The sequence below is a fragment of the Bufo gargarizans genome, chromosome 2 (assembly GCF_014858855.1).
Source record: "Bufo gargarizans isolate SCDJY-AF-19 chromosome 2, ASM1485885v1, whole genome shotgun sequence".
NCBI lineage: Eukaryota > Metazoa > Chordata > Amphibia > Anura > Bufonidae > Bufo > Bufo gargarizans.
This window is the reverse complement of record NC_058081.1, coordinates 425,955,818-425,976,237: the sequence shown is the minus strand read 5'-3', so window position 1 is coordinate 425,976,237 and position 20,420 is coordinate 425,955,818. Positions and strand designations below refer to the sequence as shown.

The 20,420-nt window shown below is 44.0% G+C and overlaps 1 protein-coding gene across 1 annotated transcript in view; it reads right to left on the bottom strand.

Moving 5' to 3' along the window:
- Positions 1 to 20,420, bottom strand: part of LOC122928255 (A disintegrin and metalloproteinase with thrombospondin motifs 2-like) — a 670,803-nt gene that overhangs the window by 502,504 nt on the left and 147,879 nt on the right. Inside the window, exon 3 of the mRNA XM_044280912.1 lies at positions 4,668 to 4,821. Within this exon, the coding sequence (XP_044136847.1) occupies positions 4,668 to 4,821 (154 nt within the window). The remainder of the gene's footprint in view (positions 1 to 4,667; positions 4,822 to 20,420) is intronic.

Genomic DNA, 20,420 nt, shown 5'->3' with positions numbered 1-20,420 from the left:
GAACTGAAACAGTTCTGCAAAGCGGAATGGTCAAGAATTACTCCTGACCGTTGTGCACGTCTGATCTGCAACTACAGGAAATGTTTGGTTGAAGTTATTGCTGCCAAAGGAGGTTCAACCAGTTATTAAATCCAAGGGTTCACATACTTTTTCCACCTGCACTGTGAATGTTTACATGGTGTGTTTAATAAAAACATGGTAACATTTAATTCTTTGTGTGTTATTAGTTTAAGCAGACTGTGATTGTCTATTGTTGTGACTTAGATGAAGATCGGATCACATTTTATGACCAATTTGTGCAGAAATCCATATCATTCCAAAAGGGTTCACATACTTTTTCTTGCAACTGTATATTGTAGGAAGGAACAAGGGGCCGTCATTGATGGTCGGTATGTGTCACTGAGGTTCCTGGCCTCGGTGAGGTAAGAGACGTTTTTTCCTCAAGTGTCATTATTGAAGATTGCAGTCTGACACTTCAGCTGTTTAGTATGGCTGTAAAGCTGATCTGGGACAGCTTTTACTGGGAGCAGTCAAAAGTGCTGGGTGGGTGGCTACTCCCCACGTTCCAGGCCGGGTCTTGGCAGACTTATAAACCAGTCAGCACTATCAGGTGGTGTGGATCTACCTCCATCTGACAGTGAAGCTGTGGAGTCCTCTGTGCTGAAGGCTGAAGACAGCAAACAGGCGTGCAGGTTGCCTGGAAGCCTGCCAGTGAACTTTTCTGTGGCTGAGCATTCAGCTGGGTGTGAACTGACACCTAGGATTCCAGGTGAACACCTCTCTTGTTTTGCTGTGTATGCAACAAGCAAAAAGACTTATGTTTTGTTGAGTGTGAATAAAACACTGAAGTTTGATTTACAACCTGGTTCCTTGCTACTATACTGCGTCCACTAACCTATCTACCAGAGCAAATCCCCAAATTTTTTAGTTGATTTGGCCGATGTGTTCTGGAGTGCTTTGCCGTACCCTCTCCAGCACTGGATCGGCCAGGTGTCCCCTGGTAATGTCCTAGAGATGGTCAAACTGGTGGAGCGTTATGAGGCCACCAGAAATCTACAGGGGGGTTCTTTTGGAAGGGAGTCAGTTAAACCCCGGAAATCTCCACCCTCGACCAGGCGGCTAGTGCCAGTAAAACCCACTCGGCATATACTCCCTACAGACCCAGCTCCTATGGTCTGTTGTCGGTGTCAAGAGCCTGGTCACATAAGGGCCAACTGTCCCCATCGGGGGGGAACCCATGGACACTAACTATGGCTACTGCCACTCAATGTATGCCAGAAGGCTGCATGCAACTGGTACCCCTGAGACAATAGACAAGTCACCTGTGCCAGGTACAAGTGTGAGATATCCTGGCAGTGGCGCTGCTGGACTCAGGGAGACTGGTGTCCCTGGTAAGAGCTGCCCTGATCCGGCCCGCCGAGTATACTGGCCGAAAAGTCGGCGACATGTGCATCCATGGAGACTTAAAGGACTATCCCACCACCCTGGTGTCTCTATCCACGGTGACCGGCACGTGGATTAAACTAATAATTGGTAGAGACTTCCCAGATTTCCTGTCACTGTGGCCTTAGCCGAGAGTCACTGATACCCATGGGACAGGAGTAACCCCAATAGAGTAGCCTTGCTCAGGGGGAAAACTGGAACCCTGGGAACCTGAGACCGAAGGGTCAGCAGTAGGGGTGGCTGCCACTGTTGTGGAAGGGGGGGAGCCAACCCCACTGAATGTGAGGGTGGGAGACGTGGAGGATTTGCCGCAGAGTCCGGAGTTAGTAGACCTCAACGTCTGTGGAGACAATTTTTGTACAGCACAGCACCAGGACCCGACTATCTCAAGCGGTTTTATGGCCCCAGTGTGTTCAGAGAGGTGGAAGAGAATTAAAAGTCTTTCCCAACCTGCCAGATAACCAGCCCCCAGCCACATTTCCGTAGTCCCCTTGTCCCTCTCCCAATTATTGAGGTTCCATTCGAGCAGATCGCTATGGATCTCATAGGCCCAGTACCGAAGTACACTAGAGAGCACAAACACATCTTGGTAGTCCTAGACTATGCCACTCAGTAGCTGGAGGCAGTGACACTGCGACATACCTCTGCTAAACTCATAGCCAAAGAGTTAGTGGAGAGGTTTTCCCGAATGGGACTACCTAAAGAGATTGTGACCAGGTGACCCCTTTTATGTCAAAAGCAATGAGGGAACTCAGTAAACTACTACAGATCAAACAGTTGCGGACGTCCATCTATCACCCGCAAACGGATGGCCTGATAGAGAGGTTTAATCAAACCTTGAAAAACATGTTAAAGCAGGTGGTGTCTAAAGATGGGAGGGATTGGGATCTTCTACTGCCCTATATCATATTCTCAGTGCGAGAGGTGCCCCTACTGGGTTCTCGCCCTTCGAACTGCTGTAAGGCCGACATCCGCGTGGCCTGTTGGACATAGCCAAAGAGGCGTGGGAACACAACCCAAAACACATAAATATGTGATTGAGTATGTCACTCGGATGCAAACGCGGATGGTGACAGTGTTGCCACTGGTTAAGGTCTCTCATGGCATTCCAAAGACATCTCAATAGCGCCTTGAGTGGTTTGAAATTTACCATAACCTATGATCAGGCGAGGGTCAGCTTTCTGGATACAATGGTGATTGAGGATGATGAGGGATATATACATACTGATCTTTATAGGAAGGAGACAGAGAAAAATAGTGTGTTGCATGTTAAAAGTTGCCCACCCTTTATCATTAAAAAAGGCTATCCTAAAATCACAGATTCAGCGAGTGAGACGTATTGTCTCCGATCAAGGGGTACAGGAAAGAATAATAGGAGAGATGGTTGAGCGATTTAAGATGGGGGGTTACCCTGAAAAAGTTCTTAAGGAGGCTGTAGTGACCCTGGTTTGGGATGAGATGAAAAGAAAAAGTCCTAGGATTGCTTTTTCACACAAATTTCGTCCCTTTAATAAGTGGTTTGATTACATTGTATGCAATTATTGGCGACTATTAGGAAGATCTTATCCACAGGTTGTGGATTTTAGTAATCCCCCACTGATCTGTAGCAAACCTATCCTATCGTAAGACCTATCGTAACCATTTGGTACATGCCGATATTAGCCCTATGAGTGTCATTCCACAACAGAGCTTTTTGAGGCATCAGAGGAACGGTACATATCCTTGTACCTCATTTTTATGACTCTCGCCACTCCATCTCCCAACTAAGATTTCAGGTGTTGGAGCAAGTAAAAATACAGAGAAGAGAGGGTGACATTAAAAAGCAGTTACTCCGCAGAGAGGCATATTGGATCCATACCTTGGGTACACTACAACCCAGGGGATTGAATAGAGATTATGAGGTTGTCCATTTGCAGTAGTGAATAACCTGCGATATGTAACCAAATGACTGTTTCTTCTTTGCAGACAGCAAATCTGCGATGAATCACTGAATCAACGGTATCGTTAGTATTGTCAATTTTTTACTATTTACTTTTGATATGTTTTATTTGTTATGCGGTTGTTTATATACAGGTGAAACTCGAAAAATTTGAATATCGTGCAAAGTTAATTTATTTCAGTAATGCAACTTAAAAGGTGAAAGTAATATATGAGATAGACTCATTACATGCAAAGCGAGCTATGTCAAGCCTCTATTTGTTATAATTTGGCTTACAGCTTATGACCGTCTTATGAAAGTCTCAATTTTGAGGTACCCTTTGCTCAGGGGATATGGATTAATTAGCTGACTAGAGTGTGACACTTTGAGCCTAGAATATTGAACAAAATTCTAATTTCAAGATGCAGTAATGCAACTCCTTTTAATTTGCATCACTGAATTAAATGGACTTTTGCACGATATTCACATTTTTTGAGTTTCACCTGTATGTCACATGATTGATTGACATGCGCCTGGGGGCCACCCCTTGGCGTCGGACGTCACTACACGTGTGGGGTTTACTTTGGGATATATAAGTGTGTGAAATATACTATAAATATTGAGCTGATGAAGGCTGGACAGGCCGAAACGCGTCCTTGACATTGTTATCCTGTAAATCTATCCATTGATGGAATAAAAGCAAATTAACTGAGAAAAAGAAACGCCCGCTGAGATTTATTATACTGCCGCTGGTTAAGGAACATATGGAGGCAGCCCAGCGAGCCCGGAGTAGGTTCTATAATTGCCAGGCTCAGGTTTGGAATTTTGACCCGGGAGATCGGGTTTTGGCTCTTGTGCCGACGGTAGACATTAAGTTCCTAGCTAGGTGGCTGGGTGTCTACTAAGTGCTCAAAAAAGTTGGGGAGGTAACCTACAAGTTACTCCAGCCCGTGCCGAGAAAGCCGGAGCAGGTGTACCATGTAAACTTAATGAAACCGTGGAAAGATAGGGGGTCCAGTACGGACAAGAGCCCCCGGACGGGTTTTCTGGGGGTATATTTTCAGTCCCACGGTCTGATACGAGGGAAGCAGTTGCCACAGTAACGATTGCTGACAACCTTTCCTCTAAACAGACTCAGGAAGCCAGGGAGTTCGTCAGCAAAAACACGGATGTGGCAAAATATATATAGTACATAAACAATTAAAACTAAGTTATAAACTTTTGCTGAATAATAAAAAGTTTAGCAAGAAAATTAAAAATATAACTGTTAACTTTGTATTTAGTCCATTAATAATCAGTAACCTACCACTCTGGCGTGTATAATTGTTCTGAATTGAAATAGATTTTTTGATAGCCGATCTGCGATAGACAATATGGGTTCGACCACTATCTCCATCTTCTCTATACTTCTCCAATGGTTCAATGAAAAATTCATCATTCTCTGTACGAATCATACCAGCCTAAAAACACAAATTGGAAAAAAATATGAGCACTTATTTTATACATTGTGTGTATGCAGTGATTTTATGTCTGAATTGCTGGAGTCCATTGATTAATGCTCTAGATAAGCAGACTTTTTTCCACTTTGGCATTAACAAATGTTCATATTCCAGTTATTGGGCTAAACTAAATCAATGCAGCATTACTGCATACTGCAATTTGACGACTAGGGATTCACTCTATTAGTAATAAAAGAATAATAATAATATTGGTTGATTATAATTAGTGTTAAGCGAAGCGAAGCATTCAAAGCGGAAATCGGTCCTAAGAAAACTTTGATTTGCAACGTTTCCTAATTTCCTCGTGCTTCATGGTAACCAATCAGCTTTTCATAAAATGACAGCTGCATGTGTTACAAAGTGAAACTAAGTGCAGAGGAGACAAACCCGGAAATGCCGTGCAGCCAACCAATCCGCAGATAGCCATTTCCTGTGATATCACAGCTCTATAAAACCTTCATCCTGCATCGTCTCCACCATTGTCCTGTGAGCTGAGCATAGGGAGAGACGTGACAAGCGCTCATGCGCTAGGGATAGTGTTGTTGAAAATTATTAATCAAGGAATATTGGAGAGGGATAGTGCAGGGAGACTTATGCTGTGTCAGTGTTATTTATTTATTCCTACATTTACTTATTCCTACATCAGCCGTAAACTAAGATATCAAATTCAATATCAATGAGATTGAAGCCTTTATTATTCCACTGCCAGTGTACAAACCAATACCATCCAGTCTGCACCGATTAGGGGGGCCAGGTCTTAAAGATGACCATACTCATCTTTTGCTGGCTTTACTTCTTCCAAATCATCCTTTTTGGTCTCCATGTCCTAGAAAAATCAGCAAGATCCAGAGAGAGGAGGATCTGGATTTTCCTGATGACATATTGTCATCAATATTAGATGATGTGAAAAAGGAGGAAAAGCAGATTACAGAAGAAAGACTCCCACCTGTAGGGCAGGAGAGCCCTGGGGTCGGAGAAGTGGGTTTGCAAGAGCTGATTAATATTCTGTATTTAATGTCAAATTACCTGCAGGAGATTGCAGGCAATTACAGCAATAATTTTTTTTTTGGGGCGACTGTCTTATGTGGGAGCTCATTTGTTGCGGGATGTGGTGATGACTTCATTGGTGCCATTTTGAGGTGCATAAGACTTTTTTGATCACTCGCTATTATGCTATTTGTGAGCCACGGTGATGGCTATTTTGGCAAAGTTTTAATTTTTTTTAACGGCACTTATCTGACGGGGTAAGACTATGTGACATTTTTTATACAGCTGGTCATTACAGACATGCGATACCTAATATGTCTGTTTTTATTTTTATTTTGTTATTGTACAACACTTTTTTTACCTTTTAATTTTGTCCCAATGTGGGACTTTTCAGGGTTTGATCCCTGTTTCAATGCAGTACAATACATGCTGAATTGTGCTACATTGAACTGTCAATGTAGTACAGTGTAAGATGCTGACAGTTGCCTAGGATACCCAGCCTGTGGTTCTAGTAGGCTTTTGTAGATAGCAGGCTCTGATGCCTGTGTAAGGCATCGGGGCTGCCATAGCATCAATTGACCCCCTGTCACCATAGAGCGAGGGGCCGATGGGGTCAGAGAGGGAGCCCCCTCCATCTGTAAATCTCACATGTGCCGTGGTCAGTGCTGACCGCGGATGTGAAGGTTTAATCCACCAGCATCGGCTTTTTCAACAATGCCAGCAGATACAGCAAGGACCCAGCTGTCAGTAACAAATGGGCCCATGCTGTTGATCAGGCAGCTCGCCCAATCAGAACACATACATCTTTAAGGGATTGCGGCAAAAGACAACATTCCCCCATGTACGTGAAAATGCGTGAAGAGGTTGTTTCACTTCAGCAAATAGCATTTACCATGTTTTCCTATTGCCCTAAGGGGGATCAATCAATAGGTGTGCGGTGACAGATACACACTGCTAGTGCACAGTACAACATTGGACATCAATATGTATAAAACGTCACATAATTAGTCAGTCAATGAAGCATGTAAAGCTGCTGCATTCATTAAGTCCTTTAGGGCTTTCCGTATTCAGACGGTAGATCCATTCCAGTTCCTTTTTGAGCAATCTATTGTCCAGATCACCTCCCTGGGAGATTGGCACACTTGTTCGATGCCCTAGAATTGTATAACATTGACACTACCTCCATGCACCTCATTAACGTGTCTGGCAATAGGCGTGTCTTTTTCATTACAGACATCGTCAAGGTGTTCTCCTACTCTGCGTCTGAATTCACGTATCGTCTTGCCCACATATTGTAAGCCGCAGTTACATGTCATAAGGTATATAACTGCTGTGGTTCTACATATAGGAATATATGTCATATGGGACCAGATGTCATATGTTTTTTGAGTCACTGAGCAGGTAAAAGTCCTGCCCGTTTTAAATGACATTACACACGACGCACCCGCTACACCTAAATGTCCTTTTTCTGTCAGAAAAAAAGCCATGTTCGTGTTTGGCCAGGGGTAAAAAAGCTGTGCACTAATCTATACCTTAAAGGGAACCTGTCACCAGTTTTATGGTGTCCTAACTAAGGGCAACATAAATAATTGACTGATTCGCTTATCAAAATGCTGGGTCAATCTGCCAACATCTTGTATTGAAAAGCTCCAGATGATAATGATGAGTCATGAATATTCATGAGCTCCTGACTCTCCCCTCCCACCTGCTGCTGAGTGACAGTTTGTTGCCATAGGAATCAGCAGCAGGTGGGCAGGGGAGTGGCTATAACTCTGAATTAAATATACGCCAGACTCAATGACATCACGCCGGACTCTAAACAGCTCATTAGCATCTGGCATGCGGCATCTTTGTGTGTATATTATGAGGTAACCATCTGTCACACCAGTAAGTGAATACATCTAAGGCACTTTTTAGTAGTTAATGATTGTATATAATTAGTTAGATTATAATCAAATATCCACATGACAGGTTCCCTTTAAGTTTCTGCCTCTACGATATGTAATAGAGGGATAACTGCCAACACAGGTACCAACATCAGGATCTGTACGTAGGATACCCCAATGGCGGGTGATATCATCCCTCACCATTTGATGACCTGCATCAAAAGTCACGATTATCCTTACAACCTCATCCTTTATCTTGGTTTCTTTTGGAATGAGGAGGGTTGCCCTATCGGAGCATCGTGCATGATGGTAAGCATTCTTAAGGATCATACCCGGGTACCCACGGGCAGAAAACCTCTCACATCATCTGCTGTTTTTTTTAAATCAAATAATCCAGAGCAGTTTCGCCTAGCACTGAGATATCGACCTTTGGGTATCCCTTGACGTAAGGGATGTCGGTGCCAAATCTTCCATTGTAGAAGATTATTGGTCGCCATTAGTTTTCTAAACATTCTGGTACTGATGTGGCCCTCTCTGCCTTTGGTAATACACAGATCTAGGAATGTAATCTCCCAATTATTGATGGAAGAAGTGAAGAATAGTCCTAGATTGTTCACATTAAGAAGCTGTACAAACGCCTCAAATTCCTGCTTACTCCCTTTCCCAAAAATCTGTATGTCATCAATAAAACTGAGCTATCTACTCCCATTTATATGACAGCTCTACAGTCTATGTCTGCTGTTTAAGCTGCCCATCACCTTTATTCTATCCCCTCGATGTGTATTCAACCACTCACTTTCTAGACTGGGTCTTATCCCCTGCTGTATATGGTAAGCCGCCTATAGCTCCCCCAATATTCCTATGCAGGAAGAGAGACATAATGATACAATATCACTTGGCCTGAGGGACAGACGGAGGCACAATGTTTAGCCACGCCCACTTCTCCCTCATTGTCCAAGGCGGACAACACCTTCTCCTCCCCCTTCATTAGGGCAACAGTATATATGGAGCGGTATCCGGTGGGCGCGTACGGCCACCATAGTGCCGATGCTCTGCACATAGACATGTGCAGCGCTCTACCGCCGGCGCCGATTTAGACACTACTTACTTATTCTCAGCCATCTGCCCTGCTCCTGACGAAGTTCCCGGCCCAATGGACACAGAAACGCGTTGAGCGGGCTGAGGAGTAGTTAGTGCTTAGGTAGCTTTGCTGAATTATGCTCTGGTATCCTGTGAATGCCGGACTCTATTAGGGCTTTCGAACTGAGTGTTTCTCTTAGCGGCTTTACTGATACCGCAGTTTAGAGTACACTGATAGGATAGAGCACGGGTGTCAAACACAAGGCCCGCGGGCCGAATTCGGCCCGCCAGACCTCGTCATGTGGCCCGCGTAGCCGCCGCCGGCCTTCACCTTTTATTATCACTTCCTGCAGGCGGCCCCTGCAGGAAGTGATAATAAATCACATAAGGAGGGCTGGTCAGGGGCCACACACCACAGACTACGGGCCCCGCTCCTACCTGGGAAACGTCTACAGCAGGGTCTGACCTGTCACTATGGTAACTGCTGATCACCAACACGCTAACTACCGATCACGAGTCTTTCTCCGCTCTTTTGATTGGCCAATCTTCTGTTGTGGGCGTGGTATCCTGATTTTTTTGGGGGGGGGAGCCAGGTGTTGTGACGTCATCAGCCCCCGACTCAGTTCAGACGTCATCAGCCGCTGACACAAGGCAGCCAACGTGAGCCAGGCAGCATGGCAGAGCCCAGTGTGCAGCTGGCGCAGAGACTGGCGGCCAATGACAAGAACAGCCGCGACTGGGCCCTGCGCAAACTGCGCCACTACCTGTCAGTCCGGAGCGCGGAGCCCGAGGGTGAGAGGAGAGGAGGAGGGGGAGCACAGAGAGAGGAGAGGAGGGGGAGCACTGAGAGAGAGGAGAGGAGGGGGAGCACTGAGAGAGAGGAAAGGAGGGGGAGCACAGAGAGAGAGAGAGAGGAGAGGAGGGGAGCACTGAGAGAGAGAGAGGAGAGGAGTGGAGCACTGAGAGAGAGGAGAGGAGGGGAGCACTGAGAGAGAGAGAGGAGGGGGAGCACTGAGAGGAGAGGAGGGGGAGCACTGAGAGAGAGGACACTTATAGATCTGTGGATGACACATAGCATAAGATGCTATATATGTGTCATCCACAGATCCCCCCCATAACTGTCATACACAGATCCCCTATAAGAGCCACCCACAGATCCCCCATAAGTTTCACCCACAGATCCCCCATAAGTGTCACCCACAGATCCCCCATAAGTGTCACCCACAGATCCCCCATAAGTGTCACCCACAGATCCCCCATAAGTGTCACCCACAGATCCCCCATAACAGTGCCACCCACAGACCACAATTAGTTCAAAACCCACCAAAAGCACACCTTTTGGTTCAAAATATTTTTTTTCTTATTTTCCTCCTCAAAAACCTAGGTGTGTCTTATGGGACGGTGCGTCTTATAGGGCGAAAAATAGTTCTGGAATGTGTTGGATAACACTGACAGCACAACCGGCCCTTTGAGGGTGACCAAACTGCTGATGCGGCCCCCGATGAATTTGAGTTTGACACCCCTGGGATAGAGCATTCAACAGCATCGTACTGTGCGGCATCCCACTGTTTTTGTTACTTTGGAGCCTGAGTACACTTTCTGCTCCTAGGTACAGGGCCCCCTGACAGTGGCTGAACAATACCACTTATGGGAGGCTCTACCTTTCTCAGTGGGAAGGCACAGTACACAGACTGAACCAGTAGTGAAATCACCCCGTAATCACCGAGGGGTTGTTTTGTTCAGTACTGGTCTCAGCTTCTATGCGGATACTGGGACAGGTGTTTACCGCTATACACACCTACCCATGACCGCCAATTCGGTGTGGGAATGTACCAATCACAATACACTGTGCAATAGCGTAATATATACTACACAGATGAGGGTCCTTTCAAACACAGCTAGCCCTCAGTAGTGTTGTGACGGTGATATTGGAAATTCGATAATATATGCTGTATCCCACTTTCCATACAATTACATCCCACTATTGCCTGTCTCTGAAATAAGAGAATTATCATTTTGCCCTTTTATACTTGAACTTCCAATAAAGATTTATTATTTTATTTTAAACCGCTTATCAGGCAGTGATACTAATATTAATGCAGTGAATCTAGCACATATTTTTCCGTTAGCCATGGTTATTAATGGTACACGGATTGGGTCACTGTCACTAATGGGGTAACACAGGGGTCAGTATTGGGCCCTATTATCTTTAATATATTTATTAATGATCTTATAGAAGGCTTGCAGAGTAAAATATCATTTTTTGCACATGAGACTAAACTGTGCAAAGTAATTAACACGAAAGATGACAGTATACTGCTACAGATTGATCTGGATATATTGGAGGCTTGGGCAGGGAAGTGGCAGATGAGGTTTAATACTGATAAATGTAAGGTTACGCACATGGGAAGAAATAACGCAAGTAACCTGCTTAATGGTAAAACACTGGGTAACACTGACATGGAAAAGGACCTAGGAATTTTAATGGACAGCAAACTAATCTGTAGAAACCAGTGTCAGGCAGCTGATGCCAAGGCCAATAGGATAATGGGTTGCATCAAAAGGGGCATAGCTGCCCATGATGAGAACATAGTCCTGCCACTTTACAAATCACTAGTCAGACTACATATGGTGTACTGTGTACAGTTCTGGGCTCCTGTGAACAAGGCAGACATAGCAGAGCGGGAGAGGGTTCAGAGAAGGGTAACTAAAGTAATAACTGGAATGAGTGGACTACAGTACCCTGAAAGATGATCAAAATTAGGGTTATTTACTTTAGAAAAAAGGCAACTCAGAGGAGATATAATAACTGTCACAGATCAGAGGTTGTGAACCCACAGTGCCACTGACTGGCTATACTCTGGAGGGGCGTGTCTAAGCAACTAACTGGTTTTCACTAGAGCCTCAGATGGTGAGAAAAGACTTGAGCCGCTAGGGTAGTTGCCAGGGGCTACTCCAGAGCAATCCCCGAGTCAGCAGCAGCTGAACCAGGTGATACCTGGGTAGGTACCAGAAGTACATGCGTAGTCAGGCAGGCAGGGTCGTTACCAGGAGCAACAGTGCAGTACCGAAGGATGAGGCAGAGGCGTAGTCAGACAGGCAAAAGATCAGGGCAGGCGGCACAGGAACAGTTCAGGCAATCCGGGTCAGCAACAGAAGAGACAAGCAAGCAGGCAGGCATCAGACGATAAGCAGAGTCCAAGAACTAAATATAGATCAGGAGCACACGAGAGTATTGGGAACTAACACACTCAAGGACCTTGACATTGGGGTATCTGGTAAGAGGGCTGAGCCACTTAAATACCTGCAGGAGAGCCAGGGTTGGTCAGCGAGGTCACCTGACCTAACCCCCCACAGCCCAAGGAGTGATGCACTCCGCCCTTAGAGCAGTGTAACCCAAAACCAGCCAAACTAATGCTGTGTCCAGGGCTGAGTGGAAGCTGTGGAGTGGAATCCTCAAAAGCAATACACCTACAGAAACAGAGCCCAGGACAGCATAATAACAACCTCATTATGATTTGCCGCCTCATCTATTTCCCTTAGTAAATTTACTGTGGATTCTGGCATATTAGGTAAACTCCTATCAGTAGTTTATGTCTCTATTTATTTTTTTGCCTCTATTTATTTCTACCCACAGTGACTCCACATGTTCATTTTCTTCACTTATATCTTCCCAATGTGGGCTTTACACAGGACTTAACATAAAGGCAAATCCCCCCCCCCTCCCCCACTCTGGTTTTAACAAACCTTCCTAAACAGACTGTAACTCTGTAAGTTAACTGCCCAGTCATAGCTATCATCCAGCCATGTCTCAGTTATTCCCTCTATGTCGTAGTCCTCCTCAGTCGTTACTAATTGCAGTTCACCATGTTGTATTAGTCAGGATTCTGGCATTTGTATACATACAGTCAAGAGGTTTTTGTATATTTTTTTTTACCTAATACCTTTCCTTGCGAACTGGTCTAGTCCCTCCTCCTATTCATTACCTTACCCCAGGTCTCTATCTGCACCACTTCTCCTCTGATGTGATTTCCCTCCCTCCCAGACCCTAGTTTAAACACTCCACACCTTAACCCCCAAAACAACTGCTTCTTCCCTATTGAGGTGCAGCCCATCCCTACAATAGAGCCTGTAGCCGACAAACATGTTGACCCAGTTCTCAGGAACTAAATCCCTAAAATAATTTTGAAGGACGCTCAGCCTACGTCTATGTTTGTCATTGGTTCCAATGTGGACTATGACCGCTGGATCTTCACCAGCCTCTCCCAGTAATCTTTTAACCTGATCCGCAATATGTCGAACTCAAGCGCCAGGAAGACAATATTTTGTTTGACGATCCTGGTCTTTGCAACAGATCGCCCTATCTGTACCCATAATAATTTAGTCTCTAACTACCAGAATCTGTCTGGCCTGTCCTGCTCTCTTGCTTATTGGAGTTAACATTACCCTTAGGCCTCTTGCACATGACCGTATGGCTTTTTCAGTATTTGCGGTCCGCAAAAAATACGATAGACGTCTGTGTGCATTCCATTTTTTGCGGAACAGCTGGCCCCTGATAGAATAGTACAATCCTTGTCCGTTATGCGGACAATAATAGGACATGTTCTATCTTTGAACTGAACGGAAATACGGAAAAGGAAGGCATACGGAGTACCTTCCGTTTATTTTGCGGATCTATTGAAATGAATAATTTTTTTCCCCTCTGGATTCAAGGACTGAGCAGGCCTCAAGGCCGGCTATTTAACTTCTCCTAATTAGACAGCTACACCATAATTACTCAACTGTGCAACACACTGGAGAAGGAAGAAAAATGTTATCACAGTATACTCTTAGCTGCTATGCAATAAACATGGCAGATATAATCAATTAATCTGGCAGTTCTCCCATAAAAATGGTTGCCTGGGGCCCAATCAGTAATAATTATAAAATTTAATTAATATAACTGTGGATTATGATTAACTGTTAAAAAAATGGGGTACCAAAGCACGTTAAATTCACAATCGGATATGCTTCCTAACTGGCCAGATTGTTATCCCTGAAGTGGCATGGGGTTTTACTATGATGCTTACATGTTCACTTAATTTGTTTGAGGAATGTATGTTCACGCCTCTGCTGGATCCTTTAAAAGGGTGCTGGTGGCTGGGTAGAGAAGCTTGAACCACACAACATGTAGATACCAACATACATCCACAAGCTGACAGATATTCAGTGACCACTAATAAGGAGTTGGTTCTGCATTCTTTGTTATATGCCCCATGCATATACAGTGGATATAAAAAGTCTACACACCCCTGTTGTCAGGTTTCTGTGATGTAAAAAATAATGAGACAAAGAAATCATTTCATAACTTTTTCCACCTTTAATGTGACCTATAAACTGTACCACTCAATTGAAAAACAAACAAATCTTTTAGGTAGAGGGAAGAAAAAAAGATAATAAAATAATATGGTTGTATAAGTGTGCACACCCTTTAAACTAATACTTTGTTGAAGCACCTTTTGATTGTATTACAGCACTCAGTCTTTTTGGGTATGGATCTATCAGCATGGCACATTTTGACTCACTCTTTGCAAAAACGCTCCAAATCTGTCAGATTGCGAGGGCATCTCCTGTGCACAGCCCTCTTCAGACCACCCCACAGATTTTCAATCGGATTCAGGTCTGGGCTCTGGCTGGGACATTCCAAAACTTTAATCTTCTTCTGGTGAAGCCATTCCTTTGTTGATTTGGATGTATGCTTTGTGTCGTTGTCATGCGGAAAGATGAAGTTCCTCTTTATGTTCAGCTTTCTAGCAGAAGCCTGAAGATTTTGTGACAATATTGACTGGTATTTGGAACTGTTCATAATTCCCTCTAGCTTAACTAAGGCCCCAGTTCCATCTGAAGAAAAACAGCCCCAAAGCATGATGCTGCCACCACCATGCTTCACTGTGGGTATGGTGTTCTTTTGGTGATCTGCAGTGTTTTTGTGCCCAACATATCTTTTGGAATTAAGGCCAAAAAGTTCAACCTTGGTTTGATCAGACCATAGCACCTTTTCCCACATGCTTTTGGGAGACTTCAGATGTGTTTTTACAAACTTTTGCCTGGCTTGGATGTTTTTCTTCCTAATAAAAGGTTTTCGCCTTACCACTCTACCCCATAGCCCAGACATATGAAGAATACGGGAGATTGTTGTCACATGTACCACACAGCCAGTTTTCTTCTCGTCTTTTCATCAATTCTTGGTAATGTTACTGTTGTGCCATATTTCCTCCACTTGATGATGACTGTCTTCACTGTGTTCCATGGTATATCTAATGCCTTGGAAATTCTTTTGTACCCTTTTCCTGACTGATACCTTTTAACAATGACATCCCTCTGATGCTTTGGAAGCTCTCTGTGGACCATGGCTTTTGCTGTGGGATGCGACTAAGAAAATTTCAGGAAAGACCAACTAGAGCAGCTGAACTTTATTTGGGGTTAATCAGAGGCACTTTAAATGATGGCAGGTGTATGCTGACTCCTATTTAACATGATTTTAAATGTGATTGCTTAATTCTGACCACCGCTACTTCCCCAGTTATAACCACATTATTTTAGTTTTTTTGTTTTCTTCCCTCCACCTAAAAGATTTGGTTTTTCAATAGAGTTGTACAGTTTATAGGTCACATTAAAGGGCTTCTGTCACCCCACTAAAGTGATTATTTTTTTTTGGGCTGGTGAAATTAGTTATATTGCGATATATCACAATATAATTCTGTCACTTACTTTGATCCAGCAGTTTCTTCCAAAAACGAAGTTTTATCATATGTAAATTAGGTCTCTAACAGCAAGTAGGGCGGCTACTTGCTGCTAGCTGCTGCAGAAATCCGCCCCCTCGCCGTGTTGATTGACAGGGCCAGCCGGGATCTCCTCCTCCGGCCAGCCCTGTCGGCATTTCAAAAATCGCACGCCTCTGTGGGTTCGGCGCAGGCGCTCTGAGATGAGGAGGCTCGTCTCCTCAGCACTCCCTCAGTGCGCCTGCGCCGATGACATCACCGAAATAGAAGACGTCATCGGCGCAGGCGCACTGAGGGAGTGCTGAGGAGACGAGCCTCCTCATCTCAGAGCGCCTGCGCCGAACCCACAGAGGCGTGCGATTTTTGAAATCCGGCAGGGCTGGCCGGAGGAGGAGATCCCGGCTGGCCCTGTCAATCAACACGGCGAGGGGGCGGATTTCTGCAGCAGCTAGCAGCAAGTAGCCGCCCTACTTGCTGTTAGAGACCTAATTTACATGTGATAAAACTTCGTTTTTGGAAGAAACTGCTGGATCAAAGTAAGTGACAGAATTATATTGTGATATATCGCAATATAACTAATTTCACCAGCCCAAAAAATAAATAATCACTTTAGTGGGGTGACAGAAGCCCTTTAAAGGTGGAAAAAGTTCTGAAATGATTTATCTTTGTCTCTTTTTTACATCACAGTAACCTGACATTTTAAAAGGGGTGTGTAGACTTTTTATATCCACTGTATGTACTCTGATGGGCTCTTTACACAGTAAGTGGATTTTGCAGAAAATCAAAAGAAAGAGCTGAAGTGATTTCGAGGGAAACAAGTGAGAGCTTCACCTGTCTGGAACACCTATAAACCTATGATTGTCCCTCCTGTCTATATTCTCCAAATCATCCAATATTTCCCATAAAGTGGGAGTATCGCCTTTGAAGAGAAGTAGTTAGTGTGGCAATAGTTGCTAATCCAGCTACAAATCTGGTTTCCAGAGTTGCAGCTGGAGTTCCGATAATTTCTGGGCTTTAGATTTTTTGGGAGGGCCACACTGGATTGATTGAAATGTGCAGAACTTTAAGGTGCTTGTCAAAGCTGGGGTGCACTCTTTTATTTGACTTATTTTTCATGGCATTTTTTGCACTGGTTAGGAGGATGGTTTCATTGAAGGATTGTCTGATCCAGTTTATGTTAAGTCCTTTAAAACTTGCAAAATCTTTGGCCATATCATAGGAAAGGTTGGGGTTAAAAGATTCATCAGAGGGTGGTAGCCCACTTTGAAAATAATATGCAGGTAAGAGACTATCTCCTCTAAAAGACTAACACAGGTGGTCCATAACTAGTCCTTTCAGATTTTTTTCATGTATTTTAATATGAGTGCTTTGAAATAGTTGAAAAAACTGACAATATTGGCAACTGTGATTAAAAGGGTATTCTGGTTATTTAACTTGTTTCCATTCCTGTAGTGTTGGTGTGTGTGTGTGTGTGGTGCACTAACCTGATAAATATCAGCCTCTGAAGTTTTTAAATCATGCAACCCACTTCTTCCAGGTCTGTTTCTCTTTCTTGAAACACACAATGGAGTGCAAATCCTTTGTCATGTGATGTTTGTAAGAAAGACAGAACATTACATACAGAGATATAAAAAATTGCGAGATACATTGTGAAAAACATACAGACACAATTTAAGATTTGCAGACAGGCTCAGACAGATTGACAGACAGACAGAAACATACAAATACAGACAGACAGCTATGTAAAAGGCAGAAACATACCAGCATCATGACCCAGGCACTGAAAGCAGTCTGAAACAACAAGCAACAGATGAAGCAGATTGGGAAAGACCAGAAAGACCAGGGGCGGGCTGGGCCAGTAGATGTTTAGTGCTGCCCCTGAACGCAACTGTATCTGCGTCTACTGGACACAGATACAATTGACCATGGAGGAGCACCAGTGGGAGAAGGGGAACACTGGTTCCCCGCAACTATTCCCAGCTCATCAATGTGACATCCCACAGGAGAAGAGCGACCAGACGAGGCTAGCTCTACATCGGGACAGGTGAGTATCGACTTCACTCCCCTATTCTATTCATCTGCCCTAACCCTAATACTGGCCTCTGACCCTAAAACTGACCCTTAACCCTAGTACTGACCCCTAATACTGACCCTAACCTTAAAACTGACCCCTAACCCAAATACTGGCCCATGACCCAAATACTAATCCTAGTACTGACCCTAACACTAATACTGGCCCCTAACCCCAATACTGGCCCCTAACCCCAATACTGACTCCTAACCCCAACAATGACCCTTAACCCGAATACTGACCACTGACCCCAATAGTGGCTCCTTACTTTAATACTGGCCCCTAACTCTAACACTATTCCTAACCCTAATAAAGACCCTAACCCTTATACTCACCCTAACACTAATCCTAATTGTAATAATGACCATAACCCTAATACTGGCCCTAATATACTAACCCTAATACTAATCCTAACCCTAAAACTAAACAGAACCTTAACTACAAACTCCAATAACTCACGTACCTCACACAGTGACCATAATATATGACTGTCCACACATATCTGTACCCTCTGCATCTTTTATACCTTGCCCTTGACATAGAATACACACAGTGTACTGATAAGTTAGGTACAGGGTATAATAGATGCAGTGTATACAGATATATAGTATATAAAGCAGTGTACTGATATGTCAGGTACAAGGTATAAAAGATGAAGTGGGTACAGATAAATAGTATATCCAGCAGTGTACTGATATGTGATGTACGAGGTATAATGCATGCAGTGTGTACAGGTATATAGTATATAAAGCAGTGTACTCATGTAAGATACGAGGTGTAATTTATACTTTATACCTCACATATCAGTACACTGTTGTATATACCATATATCTGTACAAATTGCATCTATTTTATACCTCACATATCAGTACACATCTGTGTATACTATATATGTGTACACCCTGCATCTATTATACCTCGTACCTCACATATCAGTTCACTGCTGTGTATACTATATCTGTAAATACTGCATGTATTATAAAAGTATAATAGATGCAGTGGGTACAGATATATAGTATACACAGCAGCGTATTGATATATGAGGTATAATAGATGCACTATGTATAGATATATGGTATATAAAGCAGTGTACTGATATTTGAAATACAAATATCCCCCCCCCCCCCACAGTGCCCCGCCCCTTTAACAGTGAGTTTCAAAGCACTATAATCTCTTGACAGTGACCACCTCAGGGGCCCGCCCCTTTAACAGTGACCTTCAGAGTGCCGGCCTTTTTAACAGTGACCTCCACAGTGCCCGCCCCTTTAACAGTGAACTCCATAGCGCCGTGCTCCTTTGAAACTAGGGCTACACGACGACATGTGTTGTGCAACATTTTGTAGCAACTTTTATAATAAGCTATAGTGTCGCACTGCGACAAGCGTCATGCTGCGACTGCGACACGACAGTTTAAAAAAATTCATCCAAAATGGATGCATGTAGCAGCGTAGTTGTGCCCTATGTGTCGTGCAACTTATTGTCATCCTGTAGCCTTAGTTTAAAGCTGACCTACAACACTGAAGAAAAATGGCTGGGTTGTTATGGAAACCTGGAGTAAAGCTATGTGTATGGCAATTGGGATTTGAAGAGAAATTGGCTAATGCAGGTCATTTTTTGGAATATCTCAGGAACGGTCCTAGAGAGCTGATACCTGCTCTAAAACCTTCCCGGACACCTGATGTACCTGTGTGCCAAATTTGGTAAAGATTGGTTAAGTCGTTTGGTCGCGCAAAAAAGAACAGACAACAGACAGATGTCCAGACAGACAGACAGAACCTCATTTTTATATATAAGAGACTAGCAGAAGGACCCGGCTTCGCAAGGGTATATTTAAATCTTTTTCATGTCATGTTTCCGTGTGTCGTAAAAAGTTATCAACAGTATCCCCAATAACAGTGACTTCTACAGTACTCGCCCCTTTAACAATGACCTCCACAGTGCCTGCCCCTTTAACAGTCACCTCCATAGTGGCCACCCCTTTAACATTGACCTCAACATTGCCCGCCCCTTTAAAAGTGACCTCCACACTGCCCACCCCTTTAACAGTGACCGCCCCTTCAACAGTGACCTGCACAGTGCCTGTCTCTTTAACAGTGACCTCCACAGTGCCTGCCCCTTTAACAGTAACCTCCACAGTGCCCGCCCTTTAACAGTGACCTCCATAGTGCCCACCCCTTTAACAGTGACCTCCACTGTACCTGCCCCTTTAACAGTGAACTCCACAGCGCCCATTTGTTTAATAGTGGCCCCTGCCCCCATGCATGTAGCAGTGTATTTGTGCCGTCATACGTCATATAACTGAATATTTAAGGACCTGCGAACTGCCAAAACCTGTGAACAGTTGTTATGGCAACCTGGAGTAGGACCTGCGAGCTTCTATTGGCTAATAAGGGACATGTGACCGTGTAAATGGTAGTTCGGATTTAAGGAAAAGGATTGCTGGGTTCTATTGGCTAATGCAGGTCATTTTTGGGAAATATCTCAGGAACGGTAAGTCCTAGATAACTGATACCGGGTTTAAAACCTTCCCGGACACCTTATGTACCCGAGTGCCAAATTTGGTAAAGATGGGTCCAGTTGTTTGGTCGCACATAAAGAACGTCCAGACAGACTGAAACTCGCACGGGAATATTTCATCTATTTAATTTTATGTTTCAGTGTGTTGTAAAAAGATCGAGTTTCCCCTAAAACAGTGACCTCCACAGTACCCGCCCCTTTGACAATGACCTCCACAGTACCCGCCCCTTTAACATTGACTTCCACAATGCCTTCCCT